Source organism: the organism of the source record quoted next, unplaced genomic scaffold (genome assembly GCF_019419815.1).
Source record: "Pyrus x bretschneideri cultivar Hongxiangsu unplaced genomic scaffold, Pyrus_bretschneideri_v1 Contig10, whole genome shotgun sequence".
Lineage (NCBI taxonomy): Eukaryota > Viridiplantae > Streptophyta > Magnoliopsida > Rosales > Rosaceae > Pyrus > Pyrus x bretschneideri.
The window spans coordinates 4,861,456-4,886,338 of record NW_025999391.1 but is presented as its reverse complement, the minus strand read 5'-3'; the positions used below and the strand labels follow the sequence as shown (position 1 = coordinate 4,886,338).

Genomic DNA, 24,883 nt, shown 5'->3' with positions numbered 1-24,883 from the left:
GTATGAGGAATGGAAGAGAAGAGTGCCTAAACGTTCATACAATTCAAGTTTGAGTTGTTGGAATGTTTAGGTGTTTCTTTGATTTCAAAGTTATGAGGAACTAAACCCTTTTTGGCTAGGGGTGATTTCAATACCATGATTATTTATGTGATATGAATTGATGAATTCCGGTTATGAACTCTTGATTCGTGAATGCAATTGGCTTAACTATTTGATGATTAACTTATTTGTGTTTGTTGATTGAGGGTCGACACTTAATTAGCATGCATGAATATGTGGCTAAAGTTTAAGAAGGTTTCACATAATCGTTACTAACTTATACTTGAAAGTAGTGAAGGTCGCTTGTCACGATCGCGTTAAGTTTAATTCTTAGCATGAGTAACATGATGTCATAGTTGCAAATGCTTTGTCAATGCTTATGGTTTTCATTATTCTTAATGATCTTCGATTGTATCTCTATTATGATGACATGTAGGGAACTTTTGAGAATGTTTTGGGTTGTCGAATGATGCCATCCAATCCAATAATATAAGGAAAATCTGAGGATTAACTAGTGATGTCACGGTTAATTTGGGGCATTGTCGTTCATAATTCAATGAAGGAATAACTGGAAATTGATTCATATGCATAAATATCATGTGTGGAGAAAGAACCTCTAGCTAATTCACCAACCATCTTGTTTCACAACACTTGTTTACAATCTGTCCATTTTTGCATTTTGTTTGTTTATTTCAACTTCGTCAAAACTAAAACCCCTTTTTTATTTCCTTGTTCCCAAGTGTCTTAAATCTGTTTTAATTTAGTTTTTATGTTTTTAAGTCAATTTAGAAGGTTTTAGCAAGCCCTCCTAATCCCCGGTCTAGAACGATCCCTCACTTATCCATTCTACTACAATTGTCAAACGAGGGTTTAATTTGAGTGTCAAGTAATTCTCGCATCAAATTTTTGGCGCCGTTGCCGGGGATTAGCAACTTTGCTAATCCCTTGTCTTCATTTTTATATTTTTTTGTTTTTCGTGCATTCTTATTTCAGATTCTTAGTTTGTTTGTTTCCTTGTTTTTTAGGTACTGTGTATGACTCGTAGCTCTCGGCCTATTATAGAGAACATCTCCGACTTTGACGGTGATTTTGAACGCACTTTGAGGAGAACGAGGAGTCAACAAGAGCCACCACAACCTGGGCTTGAAGAAGACGAAGTAGGTGTAGAAGAAAAGCCCACGGATCAGATTTTTGAAGAAGAACAAGCCATGGCAGCAGATAATAGAACCATCAAGGAGCTTTCGGCCTCGGGTTTGGATAATGCATTGCCTCTTTGTATCCAATACCCCACGGCTGCAGAGGGGAAGACTGAGGTGTTTGAACTCAAATCCAGTTTGTTACACCATATTCCGAAGTTCCATGGCTTGTCTATGGAAGACCCCAACAAACACTTGAAGGAGTTCGAGGTGGTTTGTTCGAGCATGACCCCCGTCACTGTGGATGGGAGTATATTGAAGATGAAGGCCTTTCCATTTTCACTTATGGACAAGGCCAAAGATTGGCTCTACGAACTAGCCCCGGAAACTGTGACTTCGTGGGAGAGTATGAAGCGTGCTTTCTTGGAGAAATTCTTCCCTACTTCGAGAGTGATTCTCCTACGGAAGAAAATTAGTGGTATTCAACAGAATCATGGTGAGACATTCCCGGCTTATTATGAGCGCTTCAAGGGCCTTGTAGCTTCATGTCCTCAACATCAAATGAAGGAGGAACTTCTCCTTCAATATTTCTATGAGGGCCTCCTTCCTATCGAACGTCAAATGCTTGATGCATCAGCGGGAGGAGCATTGGTGGACAAAACACCAAGGGATGCCAAGGTTCTCATAGCCAACCGAGCGCTCAACGCTCAACAATATGAAGGAGTGGGCCAAAGGGAAGCCCCACGGCAACAAAGTATAAATGAGGTGAGTGTTATTTCTGAAATTCAATCACAACTTGCTAATCTTACTTCTCTTGTTTCTCAGGTTGTGATTGGTCCAAAAGCACAAGAACACCAAGTCTGTGACGTGTGCTCAATTCAAGGGCATCCATCCGACAAGTGCCCTCAACTAATCGAGAATGGTGGGTGGGAATCTGCCAATGCAATTGGTTTCCAAGGACAAAATCAAAACAACCCATACTCGAACACTTACAATGCCGGATGGAGGGACCATCCAAACTTCAAATGGAGGGAGCCACAACAAGCTGCCCAACAAGGAGGATTTAGGCCAAACCCCCCTGGTTTTTATTCCAAGCCGTATGCACCCCAACAACCCCAACAACCTTCGGCATCATCTCATTCAGGTACGTCCTTGGAAAGTGATCAAGCTATGCAATTACTAACCTCTATTTCGCAGGGGTTGCAAAATCAAAACAACCGGATAGCAAATAACGAGAAGGAGATGATGGATATGAAGAAACAAATAGGGCAGATTTCTGAGTTCCTTGGACAGATTAGAGAGCAAGGAAAGCTTCCTAGCTCAACCACAGTCAATCCAAAGGGAGGATTCGAATCCGCCAAGGCCATCACCTTAAGGGGTGGAAAAGAAGTTGGGACCGAGCCAAACAATCCCAAATCTGCCCAGAAAGTAGATGAAGAGACGACACAACCTGAGGAAGTGTCTAGCTCACCCACGGTAAGGGTGAAAAACCCAATGCCGCAGGCCCCCAATCACCCTAACTCGGCCAAATCAGGTAATTTAAGTTCAAATTCATGTACTTCACGTCCTAATCTGCCCAATGTACCTTTTCCTCGCAGGTTCATGCAAGAAAAAAAGGAAGAAAGCGAGAAGGACATTCTTGAAACGTTCCGGAAGGTGCAAGTGAACATACCGCTTCTCGATGCAATCAAACAGGTTCCAAAGTATGCTAAATTCCTCAAGGACCTATGCAATACAAAGAGAAGAAGGGCAAACAAAGAGGTAGTGAAGGTAAGCGAGAATGTGTCCGCTGTTTTGCAACGTAAACTGCCTACCAAGTGCAAAGACCCCGGTAGTTTCACGATTCCTTGTGTGATTGGACATAATCGTTTTGAACATGCCATGCTTGATTTAGGTGCATCCATAAATGTCATGCCTTATTCTATTTATGCATCTATGAATTTGGGTGAATTAAAACAAGATGGTGTAATTATACAATTGGCCGATCGTTCTAACGCGTATCCAAAAGGAGTTTTGGAAGATGTGCTTGTGCAGGTGAACCATTTAATTTTTCCGGCTGATTTCTACGTCCTAGACATGGAGGATTCAGCCCATTCTACATCTTTGCCGATTCTCCTTGGTAGGCCATTCATGAAGACGGCCCGAACAAAGATTGATGTATACAAAGGCACCTTGACAATGGAATTCGATGGGGAAGTGATTGATTTTAATATTTCTGAAACTATGAGATATCCCGTTGATGACCATTCTTGTTTTTCCATTGATGTTATCGATTCTTTGGCGCAGGTATACCTTGAAGAATTGAACGAGGACGCCCTGGAAACAACCATCACTAAGGCCATAGAGTGCAAAAATGAAGGATTTGGGCCAATGCAAGGCCACGGCAAGGAGGAGGAATTCTTTGCCATGGGTTCTAGTGAAGAAATAATTGAGGTTGTGGCAGCCCTTGAGTCATTGCCACAACAATATGGTAAGGTTCCACTCTCACTTTCAAATTCAGTTTCCACTAAGATGCTACCTTCTGTTGTTCAGGCACCATCGCTTGAACTTAAGCCGTTGCCGGACCATTTGAAGTATGTGTTTTTGGGAGAAGGCGAAACATTGCCCGTCATCATTTCATCAAGTCTCACGGCAATGGAGGAGGAGAAGCTTGTGAGGGTGCTGCGAGAACACAAAACGGCCATAGGGTGGACTTTGGCCGACATTAAAGGAATAAGCCATACCACATGCATGCACCGTATACTTCTTGAGGAGGGGACTAAGCCATCCCGAGAGGCTCAACGCCGTCTCAACCCTCCGATGATGGAAGTGGTGAAGAAGGAAATAATCAAGCTTTTGGATTGCGGAGTGATCTACCCTATCTCCGATAGCCGTTGGGTCTCTCCAGTTCAAGTCGTTCCCAAGAAGTCCGGAGTAACTGTTATCAAGAATGATGAGAATGAGCTCGTACCTACACGCATTCAGACTGGATGGCGAGTATGTATCGATTACCGGAAGCTAAATGCCATGACTAGGAAAGATCACTTTCCTTTGCCATTCATCGACCAGATGCTTGAAAGGTTAGCCGGTCATGCCTTTTACTGTTTTCTTGATGGATACTCTGGATATAACCAAATTGTGATAGCCCCGGATGATCAAGAGAAGACCACATTCACATGTCCCTTTGGAACATTTGCTTATCGTCGCATGCCATTTGGCTTATGCAACGCACCGGCCACTTTCCAAAGGTGTATGGTAAGTATATTTTCCGATTTTGTTGAAAAGATCATTGAGGTTTTCATGGATGATTTCAGTGTGTTTGGGAGTTCATTTGATAATTGCTTGGATAATCTAACCTTAATTTTGAAACGATGTGTTGAAACTAACCTTGTCTTGAATTGGGAGAAATGTCACTTTATGGTGAAACAAGGTATAGTTTTAGGACATATTGTTTCAGAAAAAGGAATTGAAGTAGATAAATCGAAAATAGACCTTGTACGTCACTTACCCTCTCCTACTTCGGTTAGAAAGGTACGTTCGTTTCTTGGCCATGCAGGGTTCTATAGGCGTTTTATCAAGGACTTCTCCAAGATGTCCAACCCTCTTTGCCGATTGCTTCAAAAAGATGTGCCATTCAAGTTTGATGAAGAGTGTAATTCGGCATTTAACCAACTCAAGGAGAAGCTAGTCTCGGCCCCCATTATTGTACCTCCAGATTGGAGCCTTCCGTTCGAGCTCATGTGCGATGCATCCGACTATGCATTAGGAGCTGTTCTAGGACAAAGAAGAGACAAGCGGCCGCATGTCATATACTATGCCTCTCGGACTCTCAATGATGCCCAATTGAACTACTCCACGACGGAAAAAGAACTTCTAGCTGTGGTTTTTGCTTTAGATAAATTCCGTTCATATTTAATTGGTACTAAAGTAATCGTTTATTCTGATCATGCAGCTTTGAGGTACTTGATCACGAAAAAGGAAGCAAAGCCGAGGCTTATCCGTTGGATTCTTCTTCTTCAAGAATTTGATATTGAAATCCGGGATAAGAAAGGAAGCGAGAATGTAGTGGCTGACCATTTAAGCCGAATGATCCACGAGGAGCATGAACATGCCGTACCTATCCCTGAAACTTTTCCCGATGAGCAGCTGCTATCCATTGAGGTAAGTGAACCATGGTATGCAGATTTAGTGAATTACTTGGTGGCTAAACAATTTCCAAATGAACTAAACAAGCACCAACGTGATAAGCTTAAAAATGATGCACGTTTCTATGTTTGGGATGACCCTTATTTGTGGAAGTATTGCTCAGATCAAATTGTACGTAGATGTGTGCATGATTCTGAATTTCACTCAATTCTAAGCTTTTGTCACACATACGCATGTGGTGGTCATTTTGGCACACAACGCACTGCCCTCAAGGTTCTAGAGTGTGGTTTTTATTGGCCGACTGTATTTAGGGATGCTAGAACCTTTTGTATGTCTTGTGATCGTTGCCAACGAATGGGTAACATAGGTACCAAGGACCAAATGCCGCAAACCCCTGTCTTTAATGTTGAAATTTTTGATGTTTGGGGCATTGATTTCATGGGCCTTTTCCCTCCATCTTATGGTTTCACTTATATCTTGCTAGCCGTTGATTATGTTTCTAAATGGGTGGAAGCAAAAGCCACCCGTACTAACGATTCTAAGGTGGTTGCAGATTTCGTGAAAACTAACATTTTTGCTAGGTTTGGAATGCCGAGAGTAATCATAAGTGATGGAGGGTCTCACTTTTGCAATCGGACCATTGAGGCGTTGCTAAGAAAGTACCATGTCAACCATAAGGTCTCCACACCTTACCATCCTCAAACAAATGGCCAAGCCGAGGTGTCTAACCGAGAAATCAAACAAATTTTGGAGAAGACCGTTGGACCAACAAGGAGGGATTGGAGCTTACGTTTAGATGATGCACTGTGGGCATATCGTACGGCATACAAAACACCCATTGGGATGTCACCTTTTCGGCTCGTCTATGGTAAGCCATGTCATTTGCCCGTAGAGTTAGAGCACAAGGCACATTGGGCCGTGAAGACTTTCAACATGGACATAGATGCAGCAGGAGTTCATAGGAAGCTCCAATTGAATGAACTTGAGGAGATTCGGAATGAAGCCTATGAGAATGCCCGGATGTACAAAGCCAAGACCAAAGCATTCCATGATAAAATGATTCGAACCAAGACCTTCACAGTTGGGCAGAAAGTGTTACTTTTCAACTCTCGCCTACGTTTGTTTCCTGGTAAGTTGCGTTCTAAATGGATTGGCCCGTTTGTTGTTACTAACGTTTTACCTTATGGTGCAGTCCACATAAAAAGCTTAAGGAATGGCATAGAATTCAAGGTGAACGGGCATCGGTTGAAGCCATATTACGAGCAAAGTGTGGGGCAAGTGGTGGAAGACATTCCTTTCCATTCCGTGGGCTCAAATGAAGATTGAAGAGAGTACTCGTCCGGCTGCAAGACGTAAAAGAAAGCGCTACTTGGGAGGCAACCCAATACAGTAAATAAAACAAAGCTTGTTCATTGATTTTTCGATAAATTACAATTGTATCTAAACATGGCAGAAAGATGGAGTCTTCACAAAGGTTGTTTACGTGAAGCCCCACTACGAGGCTTCGGAGCAGGAGGCGTCGGAGCGGAAGGCATAGAAGCAGAAGCCGTCGGAGCGGAAGGCATCGGAGCTAGAGCATTCCAGGCCTCAATACTTGGCCAAGCGCTGGATGACCCAGGAAAAAAGTGCCTCTGGAGATAAGCCGCAAGCCTTTGACGGTCACTTTGAATTCGACCCTCAGATTCTTGTAGCTCATCAAGCTTCCTCTTCATGCCCGCCGAATAGTTATTTGCAAGCACATGCAAACTTCTATTCTCGTACTTAAGCTGCTGGATCTCCTGCTTAAGACTTTCCACCTCTGCCATCAATGATTCCACTTGGCGGGACCGAGCAAGCAGGCGTAGGCCCATGTTGGACACAGAGCTCGCACACTGAACACTAAGTGCGAGGGACTCTTGAACGGCCAACTCATCGGACCGTCCTGACAGCAGCCTACTATCTTTTGGAGTGAGGAGGTTCCGAGCTACTATTGTAGCTGTTGTGGCGTCCTGCATCACAGAGTCTTCACCTGAAAGAGGACCGTTAGAAGATAAAAAAGAAGGGCGCCATACATTACCTTGACGGGGCGCAACCGGATCGCTGCTGAGACTCAAATCTAAGCTAAGGTTCGATGAGTTTGCCATTTTTTTTCAAAAGTGTTCAAAGAGAATGGGTGGATGGAGTTAAATTTCGAAGGGCCGGAGACGATTTTCAAGAATGGGAAATCTTCAGAGTGTGTATGTTGGCGGTGATCGATACCTCTATAAGAAGCCAAGGCAACGCGTCCACCGATTCAAAAAGTCGGAATTTTCGGCGTAAGTTAGGCGACGCTTTCTCGGGTTTTCTGAAGACGCGTTCAACTTTGTCAAAAGATTTCTTCTTTTCAGAAAACACGTGGAGGCCATCATCGCAACTACACATCTTTAGCCGACAAGCGCAAAGTTCGACGACGCTTTCTCTGCTTTTCAGAAAACGCGTGCAGCTTTGTCAAAAGGAGCCGCATCTGCACTACCACGTGTCATTCAGAAAGCGAAGGGGCGTCGTTCAGAAATCGAAGGGGCGCCTGCTCAGAAATCGAAGAGGCGTATTCAAAGATCGAAGAGGCGCCACTATTTCAAAAAGCCGGATTTGCGGGATCAAAACGTTTGTCGACAAGGGTAAAAAAATACCACCACTTGATATTATCTCTATATATGTCGACCTTCGTCTTTTATGGCAGGGCAAACCTGAAGAAAATGCCCAACTCTCCCTCACCTCTGAGGGCGCACTCCCAGCAAAGCCTTTCGAAATACTCAATTTTTTCTTCTTCCCCAAAGATGATACCAGATGCCTGGAGTAAAGATGACCCAGGAGGAAATACATGTGCTGATTCATGCACTGCTTCTTCAAAAGCAAAGGTATCTCATATCATCAAGGTCAAAAGCAAAAGTATCTCATATCATGCTCTTTCCCTGTCTTTTTCTTTGTCCTTGTTCTTACTCGCATGGCAAAGTAAAAGAAGCAATCAGCCGGCACTTGGAGTCAGTCTTCCGATCTGGAGCCAACTGCCTGGAACTTATTCCTGATTGCTTACCTAGCGTTGCTCTCGAGTAGTCATCTTCAACGGTTGATACACTTCCAGAGAAGGGACCACTCCTGCACAGATTGAACAAAGAAACAGATAAAAGGGATAAGCTCAGACCTTCGGGGGAGACCAAAAGAACCATCCTGCTGCCCAGTTCAAGAAGTAGCACAAAGGAAAATCAACGATGGGCAGAAACCAGTTCAAGAGTAAGCCTGTGGAATCACAAAGATCAAAGCCTCAATGCAATCACCAAGGAGAAGAGGGAATTTACACTCCATAACCAGATTTGCGTCCCTAAACTCTTCTCTTTGTTAATTACATTATGCCATGTTTAGTACGTTTAAGTGCTTTTTGTGTATTTACTTATGCTTTGTGTGAATCTATGCTTAAAACATTGAGGACAATGTTTGATTTAAGTGTGGGGGGGGTAACTAAGTATGTTGATGCAAATTCGTTGAATTTTATCACCCATAACTTCAAGTGTTGTTCCTTGCTGTTTTAAATGTTTTTAAGGTGTTTTTAAACTGTTTTAGCGTGTTTTGTTTTATAACTCCGAAAATCACATAAAAATTTGAAAAACATTTTTTTGAAAAGCCTAAAAAGAGTGTTTTGAGTTGTTTTTGTGTCTTAGGGTACCTTCCAACGTTATGATAAGGATTTGGTTTGTAATTGCATGACTGTTAAAAAGAGTTATTAACATAGAGAAAAGTTTGATTTACTCTTGGTATATGATTGGTTATGGTTATAATGTATGACTTCACATGCAATCATAAAAGAAAAATTCGTTTTAGTAACATGCTTGAAGGAAGGAACTCAAACAAACGCTACAACCCTGTGAGACTCGAGCCATTACCTTCTTTGGAGAGTTATTTTCTGTGATTCTTTGTTTTCTAAAAGTTGTTGCATGATCTCATTATTCCTTGCTTGGTTGCTACTTAGAATGCAATTGTATCATGATAGAACTAAATGCTAGAACTTATATCCGTTTCATTCAAAGCATGACATTGATTTGCATAACATATATCAAGATGAAGTTGTGTAGTTGCCACCATAACCAAATAGCCTTACTTCCCATATTTCGTATTTGTTGTAAGTTTTAACCCCGTTGAGCCTCGTTTAGCCTTTATTCTTTGTTAACCCACATTATCCTTACCTAGCCTAGTTTAGGACAATCCACACCCTTGTTCTTAAATGATAGTGAGCATGACTTAAATGAATTCCTTTTGAGTTACATTATGAAAGAAAATGAGTGTGGGGGAGAGAATGTTTTGTTCTTAAGTGTTTATGTATGTTTTGAGAGTCAAAAGAAAAAAAAAATTAAAAAATTGTGAAAAACATATGAAAAAGAAAAATAGAAAAGAAAAGAAAGAAAGGAAAAAGAGCTTGTTCCCCCTTGTTCAAAAGTTGAGTTTTCATTCAAAAGTGAATTCTACGTTAATTCAAATGCTTTGCTCGCTATTTCTTTAAGAACCTTTGTTTTCCATATCCCTTCTTTGTTAGCCAACCACCTTTAGCTCCGTTTCAACCCTTATGCTTCTATCTTGAGTGTTATGTGTTTCAATTTGTGGAGTTTGGAATTGATATGAGCTTATGGAATCACTGGTTCTCATTCTAAGTAGTACCATTCCATTCATGAGATCATATCTAAACATGCTTATTAACTCCAGAAATTGCTTCCTTTGAAATACATATATGTGAGTGTTCGTTTTTATGTTCACATCAATCTTCTCACATATAACTAGTTTAGGGTGTGTAGTCAGAAAATCTGAGTGAAAACTGAGTGCATATCTTGTAAGGAATTGAGCAAATTCTCTAAGGCATGTTACTACATTCAAAACATGGTTTTAAATACTTAATTGTGAAATAGTATGTGGTGACTGTGATTAAGAATGTAATTAAGTGTGAAGATGACTAAAATCTGTGGGAATGATGATTTTTAACTTGTCATGTGCATTGGAAATCCCTGAAACGATTGTTTGGAAGGTGTAGGTTGTGTTTTACGTGTTTAGTGTCGTTTTGTTTATTTGTTTTTATTCTGTTTTGCTCGAGGACTAGCAAAAGATAAGTGTGGGGGAGTTTGATAGAAGCATATTCATGCGACTTAAATGGCTTGTTCTCGTGCATTTACGTTATGTTTCTCTAGTTATTTTAGTCCTTTATGCTTCTTTTGTGTGTTTTCAGGTTCTAAGGGCTTAGGGAGCAAGAAAGTGCATTTTGAGGCTATTTGGGGCACTTTTGGGCAAGGATTGGATAGCTTAATCATGGAGCAAAGAGGATGGACGAAATTGAATCCTTGTATGCTCTTTGGGGACATCAAACAAAGGGCCTAGCCCAATCAAACAAATCCTTTGAGCCATGGAAAACCTCTAGCCCAATCAAACATATTATGCCATGCAAACCAACCTATTTTAGGCCCATTCTATGTACTTAAACCCTAGCCCTTTAAACTAGCCCTATTATCACTTATCACTTTCATTCACTTATCACTCACCACATATCATTCATTTATCACTTAACATATCATTCACTTATCACTTATCATACTCATAATCATCTACACATTTCAACCATTTAAACATATGCATTTCAACTCACATGCACATCCACCTCTTTCCACCTAATCCACATGCTTTCACAACCTAAAACACATGCACATGCACCACTAATCCCTTCACTTTCATGCCATCATTTCCCCCCCCCCCCAATGCCGTGCACTCCTTGAGCATTTCCAGTTTTTCCCCTTCTCTTTGTATTCACAAGTCACATGCATTCACTTCATCATTACACCACCACTCATTCTTTAAATCCACATGCACTTTAATCATTCAATTACCCCATTCACACACCTTTTCTTCAAACCTAACCCGTGCATTCCCTTGCATTTCCACAATCTTAATCAGCCAACACATGCACAAATCCATCCATGTCGTGGGTTCCCTTTGCTCCCCTTGTGCAATTCCAGTTTTCACATGTGTCCTAGCTGTTTTTCCATCATTCCTCCACACAAATGCTTAAACAAACAGCCATATGTTCCCTCCACTACCCCTATAAATACCCTAGCATTCATTCATTCATGCATATCTCATTTTTCATACAAAACACACAACACAAACACTTCCCCTTCCATTTCTGTGCAGTTTTTCTCCTTCATTGCAGCCACTATCCAACCACTTCCCATCCCTCCAAAACACTTCATACCATCACACAACCTATCCTTAAACCTTGTGCTACAACAACGAGGAAGAGAAGAGTGCCTAAACGTTCATACAATTCAAGTTTGAGTTGTTGGAATGTTTAGGTGATTCTTTGATTTCAATGTTTCATTTTAATTCTCTTTGTTTTGTACGTATGAGGAATGGAAGAGAAGAGTGCCTAAACGTTCATACAATTCAAGTTTGAGTTGTTGGAATGTTTAGGTGTTTCTTTGATTTCAAAGTTATGAGGAACTAAACCCTTTTTGGCTAGGGGTGATTTCAATACCATGATTATTTATGTGATATGAATTGATGAATTCCGGTTATGAACTCTTGATTCGTGAATGCAATTGGCTTAACTATTTGATGATTAACTTATTTGTGTTTGTTGATTGAGGGTCGACACTTAATTAGCATGCATGAATATGTGGCTAAAGTTTAAGAAGGTTTCACATAATCGTTACTAACTTATACTTGAAAGTAGTGAAGGTCGCTTGTCACGATCGCGTTAAGTTTAATTCTTAGCATGAGTAACATGATGTCATAGTTGCAAATGCTTTGTCAATGCTTATGGTTTTCATTATTCTTAATGATCTTCGATTGTATCTCTATTATGATGACATGTAGGGAACTTTTGAGAATGTTTTGGGTTGTCGAATGATGCCATCCAATCCAATAATATAAGGAAAATCTGAGGATTAACTAGTGATGTCACGGTTAATTTGGGGCATTGTCGTTCATAATTCAATGAAGGAATAACTGGAAATTGATTCATATGCATAAATATCATGTGTGGAGAAAGAACCTCTAGCTAATTCACCAACCATCTTGTTTCACAACACTTGTTTACAATTTGTCCATTTTTGCATTTTGTTTGTTTATTTCAACTTCGTCAAAACTAAAACCCCTTTTTTATTTCCTTGTTCCCAAGTGTCTTAAATCTGTTTTAATTTAGTTTTTATGTTTTTAAGTCAATTTAGAAGGTTTTAGCAAGCCCTCCTAATCCCCGGTCTAGAACGATCCCTCATTTATCCATTCTACTACAATTGTCAAACGAGGGTTTAATTTGAGTGTCAAGTAATTCTCGCATCAATATATACATGTATACCGTTAATAATCAGTAATAAAGAGTAGAGTGTTCAAGTTTGCCAAATTATTCATTAGTTAATACTAAAGAGTCTAATAGTAATAGTTGTATAGCTGGAGTTAGTTAGACAAGGGCAGTGTGTAATTAGTTGTAAATGTTAGGGTCATTTTTACTCTTGTATTGGTGTCTATATATATTGTTGTAAATGTATTATTTTATATACAATGAAATAAGAAGATATTTTTCTACTTCTCTGAGTTCCTTACAAGCTAAGCTTCTACATGGTATCAATCGCCACCGCCTCCCGGCCTTGGTGAATCTTCGATCCTCACGGCTCTGCGTTCGCTTCGATCTCTGGTGAATTTTTCTTGGTGATCCTTCGATCTCTTATGTCTCTCTGTATTCTGTTTGGTTGGATCTTGCTATTGTCTTCAAGCATGGCGTCCGATTCATCGTCTTCTCCCTCTCTTTCAAACCCTAATTTGGTGCCTAGTTATACCTCTCTGACGATTCAAAACATTGGGAGTATGGTTCCTCTTAAACTTAAGAGCTCGAATTATCTTCTATGGCGTGCGCTCTTTGCTCCCATTCTCCGTCGCTACAAGCTTCTTGGTGTTATTGATGGATCTGAGCCCTGTCCATCTCCTTTGCTTTCTGATCGCTCACCAAATCCGTTATTTGAACAGTGGTATGAAAAAGATCAGAAGCTTTTGATTTGGTTAAATTCTACACTCTCGGAGGAGATCATTCCTTTTACAGTTGGGGTTTCTTATTCTCGAGATCTTTGGGTTAAATTGGAGCAACGTTTTGGAGGAATTTCAGACGCTCATGTTCATCAACTTCGTTCTCGTCTTCAGTCTCTTCAGAAAGGCTCTCACTCAATCTCTGAGTATCTGCAGCAAATCAAGGCAATTTCTGATTCCTTAACTGCCGCCGGTGCTGGTGTGTCCGATCGTGACCTCATTGCTGCTACACTACATGGCTTACCAAAGGAATTTGACTCGTTTGTTGATTTTATCACTCTTCGGCTCTCATCTACTACTCTGGATGAACTGCATGGTCTTCTTCTTACCAAAGAGTTGTCAATGGCTCGTCGCAAGAAATATGTTGCTACTGAACCTTTTCAAGCGTATGCTGCTCAGAATCAACCACCCTTACTTCCCACACCCCATTCCTCTCAGGCTTATGCTGCTCACAATCAACCAATGCAAAATTCTTTTCGGTACAACTCTAATCGCGGTCGGAATACCAATCGTTTTCCCAACAACAGAGGCAATCGTAACTATCAGGGCAATCGGGGCAATCCTTCTAATTCTGGATTCAATAGGTATCACAATCAAGGCTTTCGTTCTCAGGGTTCCTCTCATTCTCGTACTCCTTGTCAAATCTGTGGATCCACAAGCCATGAAGCTATTGACTGCTATGATCACATGAATCCGGACATCTTTGGGAAAGTTCCTCCTACCAAACTAGCTGCCATGTACACTCAGTATGCATCCAAACCATCTCCCTCTTGGATTCTTGATTCTGGCGTTACCTCTCACATCACTTATGATATCTCCAACATTACTTCTCCCACTCCTTATACTGGTGATGATAAGGTCTATATCGGCGATGGCAAAGGTTTGTCCATTCACCATACTGGCAGCACATCCTTAAATACTGATCATGCTTCTTTTAAATTGAACAATGTTTTACATGTTCCGCAAATGAAGCACAATTTACTCTCTGCATATCAATTTCTCAAAGATAATTCATGTTCTTTGACTTTGAATTCCAATGGCTCCGTTGTTAAGGATCGTTCTACGGGGAAGATGCTTTTGCGGGGACCAGTTAGAAATGGTTTCTATCATCTTCAAGGTATTCCTGCTTCTTTCTCTCCATCTTCCTTACCATCTCGTGCCTTGGTCTGTACTAAAACTTCTGTGAATATTTGGCACAGTCGCTTGGGGCACCCATCTTCCTCCATCTTCAGGAGAGTTCTATCTACCAATAAGCTTGCTTTGCAAGGGAAGCACTCTGTTGATTTTTTCTGCTCTGACTGTGCAGTTGCTAAGAATCACAAGCTTCCGTTTTCCTCATCTACTTCATTTTCAACTACTAGTTTAAGCTTGCTACATTGTGATGTTTGGGGCCCTGCTCCGGTTGTTTCTGTTTCTGGTTACAAGTACTACCTTCTCATTGTGGATGATCATAGCAAATATACTTGGTTCTTTCCTTTAAAGGCCAAATCTGATGTATATTCCACTTTTGTTGTGTTAAAAAACTATGTTGAAACTTCTGTTGGCAATAAAATCAAATGTTTGAGATCTGACTCAGGGGGTGAATTTACTAGCAATCAATTTACATATTTTCTTCAAGCTCATGGTATATCTCATCAGCTCAGTTGTCCCCACACGCCTGAGCAAAATGGTTGTGTCGAAAGGAAGCACCGTCATTTAGTTGAGACAGCTCGAACTTTATTGGTAGCATCCAAAGTTCCTCATTTGTATTGGGTTGAAGCCTTCTCTACTGCCATTTATCTTATCAATCGACTGCCTCTTTCTAATTTGCATAGTTCTCCATGGGAAATTTTATTCAAGTTTTCTCCAGACTACTCCAAGTTGAAGGTTTTTGTTTGCTCCTGTTATCCGTGGTTAAAGCCCTATGTTTCCTCCAAGTTAGAAGGAAAGAGTAAAGAATGTATCTTTCTGGGATATAGTTTGCAGCACAAAGGATATAGGTGTCTTGCTCTTGATACTCAGCGCATATATATCTCTCACCATGTGCAATTCAACGAGACCCATTTTCCCTTCCATCATCTGTCTTCTGTGTCTGCTCCACAACCAACTCCCTCTTCCTCTGCCATTATTGACTTGCACTTCTCCCTTCCTCAACCATCTCCAGACTTCTCTTCCTCTTCCAGTTCATCTCTTCCACCATCTGTGCCTTCCTCCATAGCCCCTGTTTCTTCTCCCGTACCCTTGTCCAACCCTGCCTCTATTCTTGAGCCCTCTTCAGATGCTATTAACGCCCATCCTATGCTCACTAGATCTAAGGCTGGTATTTTCAAACCAAAGGCTTATTCTGCAACCAAACATCCATTACCTCTGGATGTCGATTTTATTCCTTCTACATACTTACAAGCTTCCAAATATGAACACTGGCGACAAGCTATGCAGGAAGAGTTTAATGCTCTTCAACTCACTGGTACTTGGCACTTGGTTCCTCCCTCTCCATCTCAGAATATTGTGGGTTGTAAATGGGTGTTCAGGATTAAGAGGAAACCTGATGGCACAGTCGATCGGTATAAAGCTCGTCTAGTAGCTAAAGGATTTCATCAGCAAGAGGGTGTTGATTATCAAGATACCTTTAGTCCAGTGGCCAAGCCGGTTACCATTCGGATTTTATTAACTCTGGCTGTTCAATTTGACTGGTTTCTAAATCAATTGGACATTAGCAATGCATTTTTACATGGGGAACTCAAGGAAGATGTCTTTATGAGTCAACCACCTGGTTTTCTTGATTCTCATCTTCCTAATCATGTGTGTAAACTACACAAATCTCTGTACGGATTAAAACAAGCTCCCCGAGCTTGGTTTGATAAACTGTTTCAAGCCCTGCACACATTTGGTTTCACACAATCCTCTTCTGATGCTTCTCTGTTTGTTCTGCAAGCATCAGTTCCAGTTTTTGTTTTGGTCTATGTAGATGACATTCTTGTGACTGGTCCTAATACCAATCTTTGTCAGCAATTTATTCAAAAGCTCAGTCAAGTGTTTCCTGTTAAAGATCTTGGCCCTCTTCATTATTTCTTGGGTTTAGAGGTTCATCGCACTTCTGAAGGTCTTTTCATGCATCAGGGCAAATATCTCCTCGATCTTCTTCACAAGACTAATATGGCAGGTGCCAAACCTTGTGTCACTCCTCTTGGTACTTCAAAACTTGATCATAGTGGTCATTTCCTCTCTAATCCCACAAAATATCGGTCTATCGTGGGTGGCTTACAATATCTCACCTGGACAAGACCTAATCTCTCCTTTGCTGTCAATCAAGTTTGTCAATTCATGCATGCTCCCAGGGAACAACATATGCAGGCTGCCAAACGTATTCTTCGGTTTCTCAAAGGCACTCTTACACAAGGTATCTGGTTTTAAAATGGTTCTTTAGATCTCACTGCTTATTCTGATGCTGATTGGGCTGGTTGTACTTATGATCGGCGCTCTACCAGTGGGTTTTGTGTTTTTCTGGGTGCGAATTTAATTAGTTGGACTACTAAAAAGCAACCAATTGTTGCCCAATCCTCAATCGAGGCTGAATACCGTTCTTTAGCTCATACTGCAGCTGAACTTACTTGGATTTGCAAGGTGTTTTCTGATATTCATCTTTCTCTGTCTAAAGTTCCTGTAATTTGGTGTGATAATATTTCTGCAATCTCTCTTGCTTCCAATCTTGTTTTCCATGCTCGGACAAAGCATGTTGAGGTAGATTATCATTATATTCGGGAACTTGTCTTGGCTCGGTTGGTTAAAGTTCTCTATGTTTGTAGCCACGATCAACTTGCTGACTTACACACCAAGTCTCTATCCAAGCATCGATTCTGTTTTCTTCGGTCCAAGCTTCCTCTTGGCACTTTTCATGCACCAAGTCTCAGCTTGAGGGGGTGTAAAGAGTCTAATAGTAATAGTTGTATAGCTGGAGTTAGTTAGACAAGGGCAGTGTGTAATTAGTTGTAAATGTTAGGGTCATTTTTACTCTTGTATTGGTGTCTATATATATTGTTGTAAATGTATTATTTTATATACAATGAAATAAAAAGATATTTTTCTACTTCTCTGAGTTCCTTACAAGCTAAGCTTCTACAAATACTAGACACACACACACACACACACACACACACACATCGTATTCATACCCACAGAAAGGTAAAAGATGAAGCATCAAAGAGATTCTGTCTAAAGTCATTGCTTATTTTTCTAATTTTTAATATAATGAGTGGTTAAAGAATGCAATCTCATATCACAAGTATAATAAATTATAATTTATATTGAATGGTTCTACTTTTAGTTGTATCGAAATATCTTATGATAAAACTTAATAGTTTAAGAAATGTAAATAGTTAGCTCGTTTGAATGTGTTTTTAAAATGACTGAAAATGTTTTTTGTAAAAATATTTTTGGAAACAATCCTTAGTAAAAATGCTAATAAATATTAGAAAATCACTTAAAGTGCATAACTGATGTTTCTTGTAGAAAACACTTAAATGCTTTTGAAATCCAAAACATTTTCTCTAAAAACGTTTTCAATTACTATAATGTTGATCCGACTGTGAGCGACGTTCGACTACCAATATGACCTTGCATGGTGCCAGAAGTCCATAAAGCCAAAAACGTCTAGATTCATGCGTGTGCTAATATATGAAATAAAATAAATCTGACTTTAGACTTCCAGTGTGAGAATGGATTGTGCCGCAAGTCCTAAAGTCAAAGCTTGTAGATTGCATTTGTACGCAACATTGGCGTGGCAATTTGTGATACAAACAAAAATAAAAGCATTTCAAAGTTGGACACAATTGGTGACCATGTAATCTTGGGAGCAGCTGCCGGGTGTGTTCCTGGACTCAGACTATACGAAATGATGGGGAGGGCGTTATCAAACTTTAGAAAATTGAAACCGAAATGATACGAGAGCAGAGTTGACCGCATTTTGATTTGAGTAGCGTTTTATAAGATTTAAAAACTTGTTTGATATGAAATTTACAATTATTTTTATATCTTAACAATTAAAGAAAAAAAAAGAGAGAAGAGAGAATATCGAAAGAAAGGGAGAGAGAAGAGAGAATACCGAAAGAAAGGGAGAGATGAGAGAAAACAAAGAGAGAGAGAATCCGGAGTGCGAGACAAGGGAAACTGAGGGAAATGATCGAAAAAGGAGAGAGAAGAGAAGAGAAAACTTTTGAAAGCTACAATGATTTTTTTACCGTAGAATCAAATTTAAGGATAAAAATTAATTGATCATTTAGCCCCGGATGTGTAGATCCGGAGAGGATCTGCTTCCATCCCAACACATCCATAACTAGAAGAATAAGGACGTATACGTGAGACGAATATGCATGGGTCTTTGATCAATATTCCACAACTAGACAAGAGGGAACGACGTCGTGCTGGTTAGGTTTTTCAAAACGACGTGGTCGATGATGCTTTCAAAATATCGAATTGCAAAAGCTTTCTGCAAACTTATCATACACAATTTGTTAATGGCAACGACAAAGAATAACAAATGTGATGATCAAACAATGCCACCCAGTTCTGCATTGGTATTATACTGGACAAACAAATCGGATATGCTAATGAATCCAATCCTACAAACTATTTCTAGGAACCCTTTTCCCTAGTCTAAATTGATGACAAAAATTTCACAAAATGTCGCTTGGCAACGGAAACAATGATACATACAATTTTGCTCTGACAAGCACAACGGAATTGCTTCGGTTAGGGGGATCGGCCGCCAATTACAGCTCGGTCATCAGCTCGCTGATATGGACTTCAATGCTCCGGTCATAATAACCTGCACCCCATGGAACATTCCGGAGAAGAGCTCAACACTACTCGAAAGCATTTCTCAGAGGTTAGCTCACCTGCTCTCCTATCAAATCAAGACCAACAACAAGAAAGGTGATCCCTTGAAATAGTAGGAAGTAGAAGTGAATTCCTTGGGCAGAAAGCAAGCTTCTTGCTGAAGCAGTCAACAGTACAAAGGCAATTACAAGTTCCTTCCTGTATAAACGATTTCTTCTCTTTTTCCCGGTTTTTTTAGTTGTCTTGAGCTTATTCAGCTCCTCAAGGCCCGATTCTGAGGCCGACCTATGAAGACCGGTAGTTGGCACTAGAGGCTCAGACTCCCTTTCAAAAGCAATTAGATCTGTCTCTGATGATCTTCCCAATTTCTTTGTAACTATCCACTCATAAGAACTCCCAAATTGAAACAATCCTGATATCATGGCATTAAATTTGGTCACCGACATGGTATTCTCAAATAGAAGGTAGGGGACGATAAATGGGAAAGAACGTGGTGCAGGAAGGATATTCAAGACAGACATAATTCCAGGAACATAGCAAACAACCCATGCTGGTAGCTGAGCTTCTGGCAGAAACATTGTCAGTGGAAGAATGATGCAAAAGAGAGTGAACGAATAAAACGGCAGTATGAGCTTTCGCAGGAGGAAGAAGAGGAATATCAAATTCGCTTTCTTAGTCACACTCACCTGGAATATGAAAACAACAATGGTTACATTCATGTTTACTTAAATTGGAAAGAACCCTTATATTAAACAGCCAAATAATTCCTGACTTGAGATTTAGATGACCACGCGAGTCTCTTTTTGTTATAATTCCGATGTCTCTTTTTGTCATACTGTTCTAATAATTTAATGAACAGAAAGAACTTCTATACCTTCGAACGGAGTATGTCAAAGAAACACATGCGGAATAACTGCATTGGACCAGAATGCCAGCGATGTTGCTGTTTCTTGTATGCCCCGTAGGACTCTGGAAGTTCACAAAGGCACTGCAAAAAGCAGCAAGTCAGCAAACAATACAAGTTTCAAATTGTACAAAGAAACTCTGACCACGGACACTACGCACACCTTAACATCATTCAGATATATGAACTTCCACCCACAAAGATGAGCGCGAACTGCAACATCCATGTCCTCGACTGTAGTTCGTTCCAACCAACCACCACATTCCTCAAGAGCCTTAATCCTCCACACACCAGCTGTACCGTTAAAACCAAAGAAGTTGATAAACACACCATTGACTTGTTGTTCAACCTCAAAGTGGAACGATAAGTTTATGTTCTGCAGTCTAGTAAGCAAGTTCTCATCCTTGTTTACAAAAGACCACCTTGTCTGAACCAAGCCTAGATCATCATTCCCCTTCAAGACAAAATATAAAACCAACTTTCAGTCCAGTAAACAAGAAGCCCAAGCAATGAAATTCAAAAACTACGTAACGCCAGGTCAAGAGGTAGTTAGTATTTCCCACTGCCCCACATTGGTGACATTACTACAAAAAGAGCTAAGTTGAACATAAACTGACATTTGAGCTCACAGTTGTAGTGTATGAAAATGAGATACGGATTAAGTTTAGAATAAAACATATGATATCCATATACCAAATTGTCAATGAGTGTGATTGAAATTTTCAGGCAATCCGGATGGGTGAGATTGAGAGGGAGGGTGAGCTCCTAATTGTCGCATTTTAGACAACATCAGAGACGATTGTGATTTGTGAACCATGACTTAGTGTTTGCGGAAAATAGACATATCCAGTCCTTGAAGTATTGTGAACATAATCACTTACACAAGCGGAGTGTAATGAATGGTCCCATTCTATGCAGCATATATTTATCCAAAACATTCAACTGTTTAACCAGAATAGTGTGTTCTAGTAGGGATTGAAAAGTTACCTTAAAATAAGGAACAGTTTTCTTCAAGAATTCAGGTTCCGGCTGAAAATCCGAATCAAATATGGCTACAAACTCGTAATTTTTAACATAATCGCAGCTCATAGCAGATTTCAGATTCCCTGCCTTATACCCTGTGCGTATCAGCCGATGTCTGTACAATATGGGAACGCCCCGTTGTTGCCACTTGTTTACTTCTGCCTTAATAAGTTGTTGAACCTCTCTATCATCAGAATCATCCAAAACCTGTACAAGCATTCTCTCCTTCGGCCAGTCCTGAATACAAACTGCGGCAATCGATTGATGGTAAACCTGCTCAACACCCAATACGAGACCATATCAACACTCAAATGAGTGACAAGAGGTAGCTAGAAAGTGCAAGAGGAACACTTTTCACCCATCATTCTATCAGTGTATCCAAAAGAATAACGAATGAAGCCGGATTCTAACTTATCACTTCTCATTTGTTTTCGCAACTAAAATCTAGAACATATGAAATGCCATTCAAATTTCAACCTCATCTAATACCGTTCTACCATTTTATCCAAAAAGATGAAAGATTGAAGCTTGTACAACTAAAGCGCAACTGAAACATCTAAACGGTGTCGTTAGGAGGAGAAACCTACATCAGCTTACCTCCCTCTCATTGCACATAGGAATCTGCAGCAGCACCATCGGATAATCCTCCAAATTCACGTTCTCAGCATTCCCCTCCTCCACATTGTACGAGGAAGACGACGACGTCGCTTTGTACTCCATGACCGCCTTGGGCTTGACTCTACGGAACTTGATCCAGAAGCATCCGAGCACCAAAACAACGCGATCCACCGACTGAATGAGGAACAGCACAATGCAGACATTCGTGAAGCTCTGCAGCGGCGGAGCCAAATAATTCACTCGAACGTGGAGCCAATTGGCGTACACGAGCTCCGCCAGCTCCCCCGATCTCACCGACGGCGGACTGAAATGCCATCCCTTGAAGTAAGCCACGAGCTCGAAGCAGAGCAGCAGCAGCACGACAATCAGAAAAACCTTAATGGCGCGGTAAAGGCGTGAGGAGGCCGAGTCAGCGGGCGAATCAGGGGAGGTGACGCGGCGATTGGCGGTCCGGAGGAGGACGAGGAAGGAGTTGGCGAGGGAGGTGAGGGATGCGGCGATTTGCTGGAACTTGAGGAGGCAGACCCAGGACAGCTGGCGGGCGCTGTGGGAGCGGTCTTTTCCTACAGTCCGATCGGGGCCGGGGCTGTGGACATCGACGGTGAGGAGGTGGCTGGATTCGTCGGAGGAGAGGAGGAGGTCGTGGTTGGACTTTCTCTGCTTGTTCCACCATTCTTGAAACTCGTGGTTTTGAGCTCGAGACATTAATTTAATTAATTTAAATTGAATTGAATTAAACTAAATTAAATAATAGTTGGCATTGGCATAGATAAATAGTTCGTCGTCGTCGTCTCCTTCTTCTTCCCAGATCTCTGTAAATTTTCTGTGTAAAACTATGACTCTGTTGTGCGCGTCGCCGAAAGAGGAGCGGGGGCTTTTTTTGCGCTAAATTTAGTAAGTGGGCCAATGTGACTTTTCACCTTCATTTTTAATACTTTCCCTTTATTTTATTTATTTATTTATTTTGGTATTTTATATTGCATAAAAGTTTGTGGTGTATAGTTTGTTGTGAGTGACATTTCACCTTCGTTTTCATATTTCCTTCTGCGGCATGCGTACCAATTTATAATCGAATGACTAATTCGTAAACACTGTCGCTTTGTATAATTAATTTAAACTTATTTTCACCAATTTATTATCGAATGACTCATGAATATTCACATACACTTTTCTTCAATGTTTACTTTACCCTTTATCATCAAATAAGTTAAAAAAGTCGTTAATTTTAGTATTTTGAACAATCTTTGCAAAGAGATCTGAAAACTTAAAATTGACTATGAATCTTGAAATTCAATTTTCTCTTCTTCTTAGTTGATGGAAGAGTGCATGTGACAAAATGTGATAATATAGAGTGTAGGGAAAAATTGGGACACCAAGGAAAAATGCATGTGATAAGGATAGAGTATGGGAGTAATGTGAAATTTTGGTGAACTAAAAATAAGTCATTAGTCTATTCTTGTTAGGCTAGTGACACTACATTTTTATACCAAGTTTGTAGCAACTATCAAATGTAAGTGATTAAGTGAAGCTTATTGGTTCATGTAAGTTTCATTTGCAGTGGAAAGATGGTACAAAAATGTCTTCTTCTTACTATATATATATATATATATATAGTTGTTTGTGTTTGTGCTTTTCTTCCCCCAAGTTTATTTGGTGGTGGTTGTTATTATGATTTATCTACTATGAAATCATGTTCTGCTTTTTCACTTTCAAATTTTACGATGTTGTTGGAAAGTAAAATTTCAGTCATTTGTCTAATTGTCCTTTTGGTTCGATTCACTAATTTACCAACTTATGTCTTACCTATGAATTTTGTGTTCGTTTTTTTATTGTTCTCTTTTACAATAATAGCTCTGTCTTAATGTGCGGAAATCATAAGTATCAAATTAAATTAGTTGGTTATGGCCGTCTCATTGCACTTCATTTTGAACTTTATTGGACCTCTTTCATAAGTTAGCTTCATTTGATTGATTGCTTATGCTTGAAATAGATTAGTTGGGAATTTGATGTACTCAACCCCCCTCCAATCCCACTTTGAATTTTGTCATACCTACTCTTGTAAACGAGCTTCATTCAACCGATTGCTTATGTTCAGAATTGATTAGTTGGGAATCGAATACTTTGCAATGAAGGACATAATTCCTAAAACAATTGATCCACTTGATAGGACGGGAAACGAATAGAGATGAATATGCACAGTATGAAACATCTCTCATCTCGATGAAATGAAGAGGAGGTGGATTTGTTAAGCCTCTCATTGGGTCCGAGCTCCCATCTTTCTTTCGATTCTTCATCAAGATTTGGTTTCAATGACCTCATTTCTACGTGATTATAGTAGTTTTGAATATCGGCTTGGTTTACAAAATCTGCCTTGGCAATAAAGCACAAGTAACTAAGCTAAGGCCAAGACCCACAGTAGGTTTGTTTCTTCTTGCATCTTACAATGCCCAAGTCTCTGATCAAATTGGGGCTGAATCCGAAAACGAACTAGCTGAGTGGTTAATAATAGGCCCGCCTATAGAAGACTAAGGATTAATGAATCCAAAGGCCTTTTAATGGCAGATCTGAACTACTCCAACCCAAACTTGTTTGGGTTTCTCGGCCTAACTAGACACCAGTTGCAATCTTATAACCCAACTTCTGATAGGGCCCAAACTTCTGATTTGTTTTTGAATTATTCATTTGGGGGACAAATTGAACAAATAGTCTTTGTGGTGATAGCGTCATCGGATCGGATGATAGCTCTGTGGCAAACAAAACCAGAATTTATATCCTTTTGGTAGAGTTTGTTAGCAATTGAGCTCAAAATTAAATTTTTTGTCAAAGTCTTATTTAGGCACAAGCTAATTTAATCATTTCAACGTTATCAACCCATTTTGTCATTCAAAGTTGATGATAACTTTGATTTGTTTTGAGTTATTCATTTGGAGGTCAAATTGGACAATTAGTCCCCATGGTGATAGAGTCATCGATGATAGCCATGTGGCAAAAAAAGCTAAAATTTAAATCCTTTTGGCAGAGTGAGTTAGCAATTGAGCTTAAGATTAAAATTTTCGTCAAGGTCTTCGTCAGGCACAAGCTAATTTAGTCATTCCACTGTTATCAACCAATTTTATCGTTTGAAGTTGATGATTGTTGTCCATCACCCAATTGAAGA

The 24,883-nt window shown here is 40.2% G+C and overlaps 1 protein-coding gene across 1 annotated transcript; it reads right to left on the bottom strand.

Moving 5' to 3' along the window:
- Positions 1–18,800: 18,800 nt before the first annotated feature.
- LOC103940681 (probable xyloglucan glycosyltransferase 6) lies at positions 18,801–22,634 on the bottom strand. Its single transcript, XM_009350841.3, has 5 exons — positions 21,706–22,634; positions 21,073–21,381; positions 20,249–20,539; positions 20,056–20,169; positions 18,801–19,867 (listed from the first exon to the last, which is right to left on the bottom strand). Exons 1-5 carry the CDS (start codon positions 22,429–22,431, stop codon positions 19,232–19,234), a joined length of 2,076 nt encoding a protein of 691 aa, XP_009349116.2. The 5' UTR covers positions 22,432–22,634; the 3' UTR covers positions 18,801–19,231.
- Positions 22,635–24,883: the final 2,249 nt, after the last annotated feature.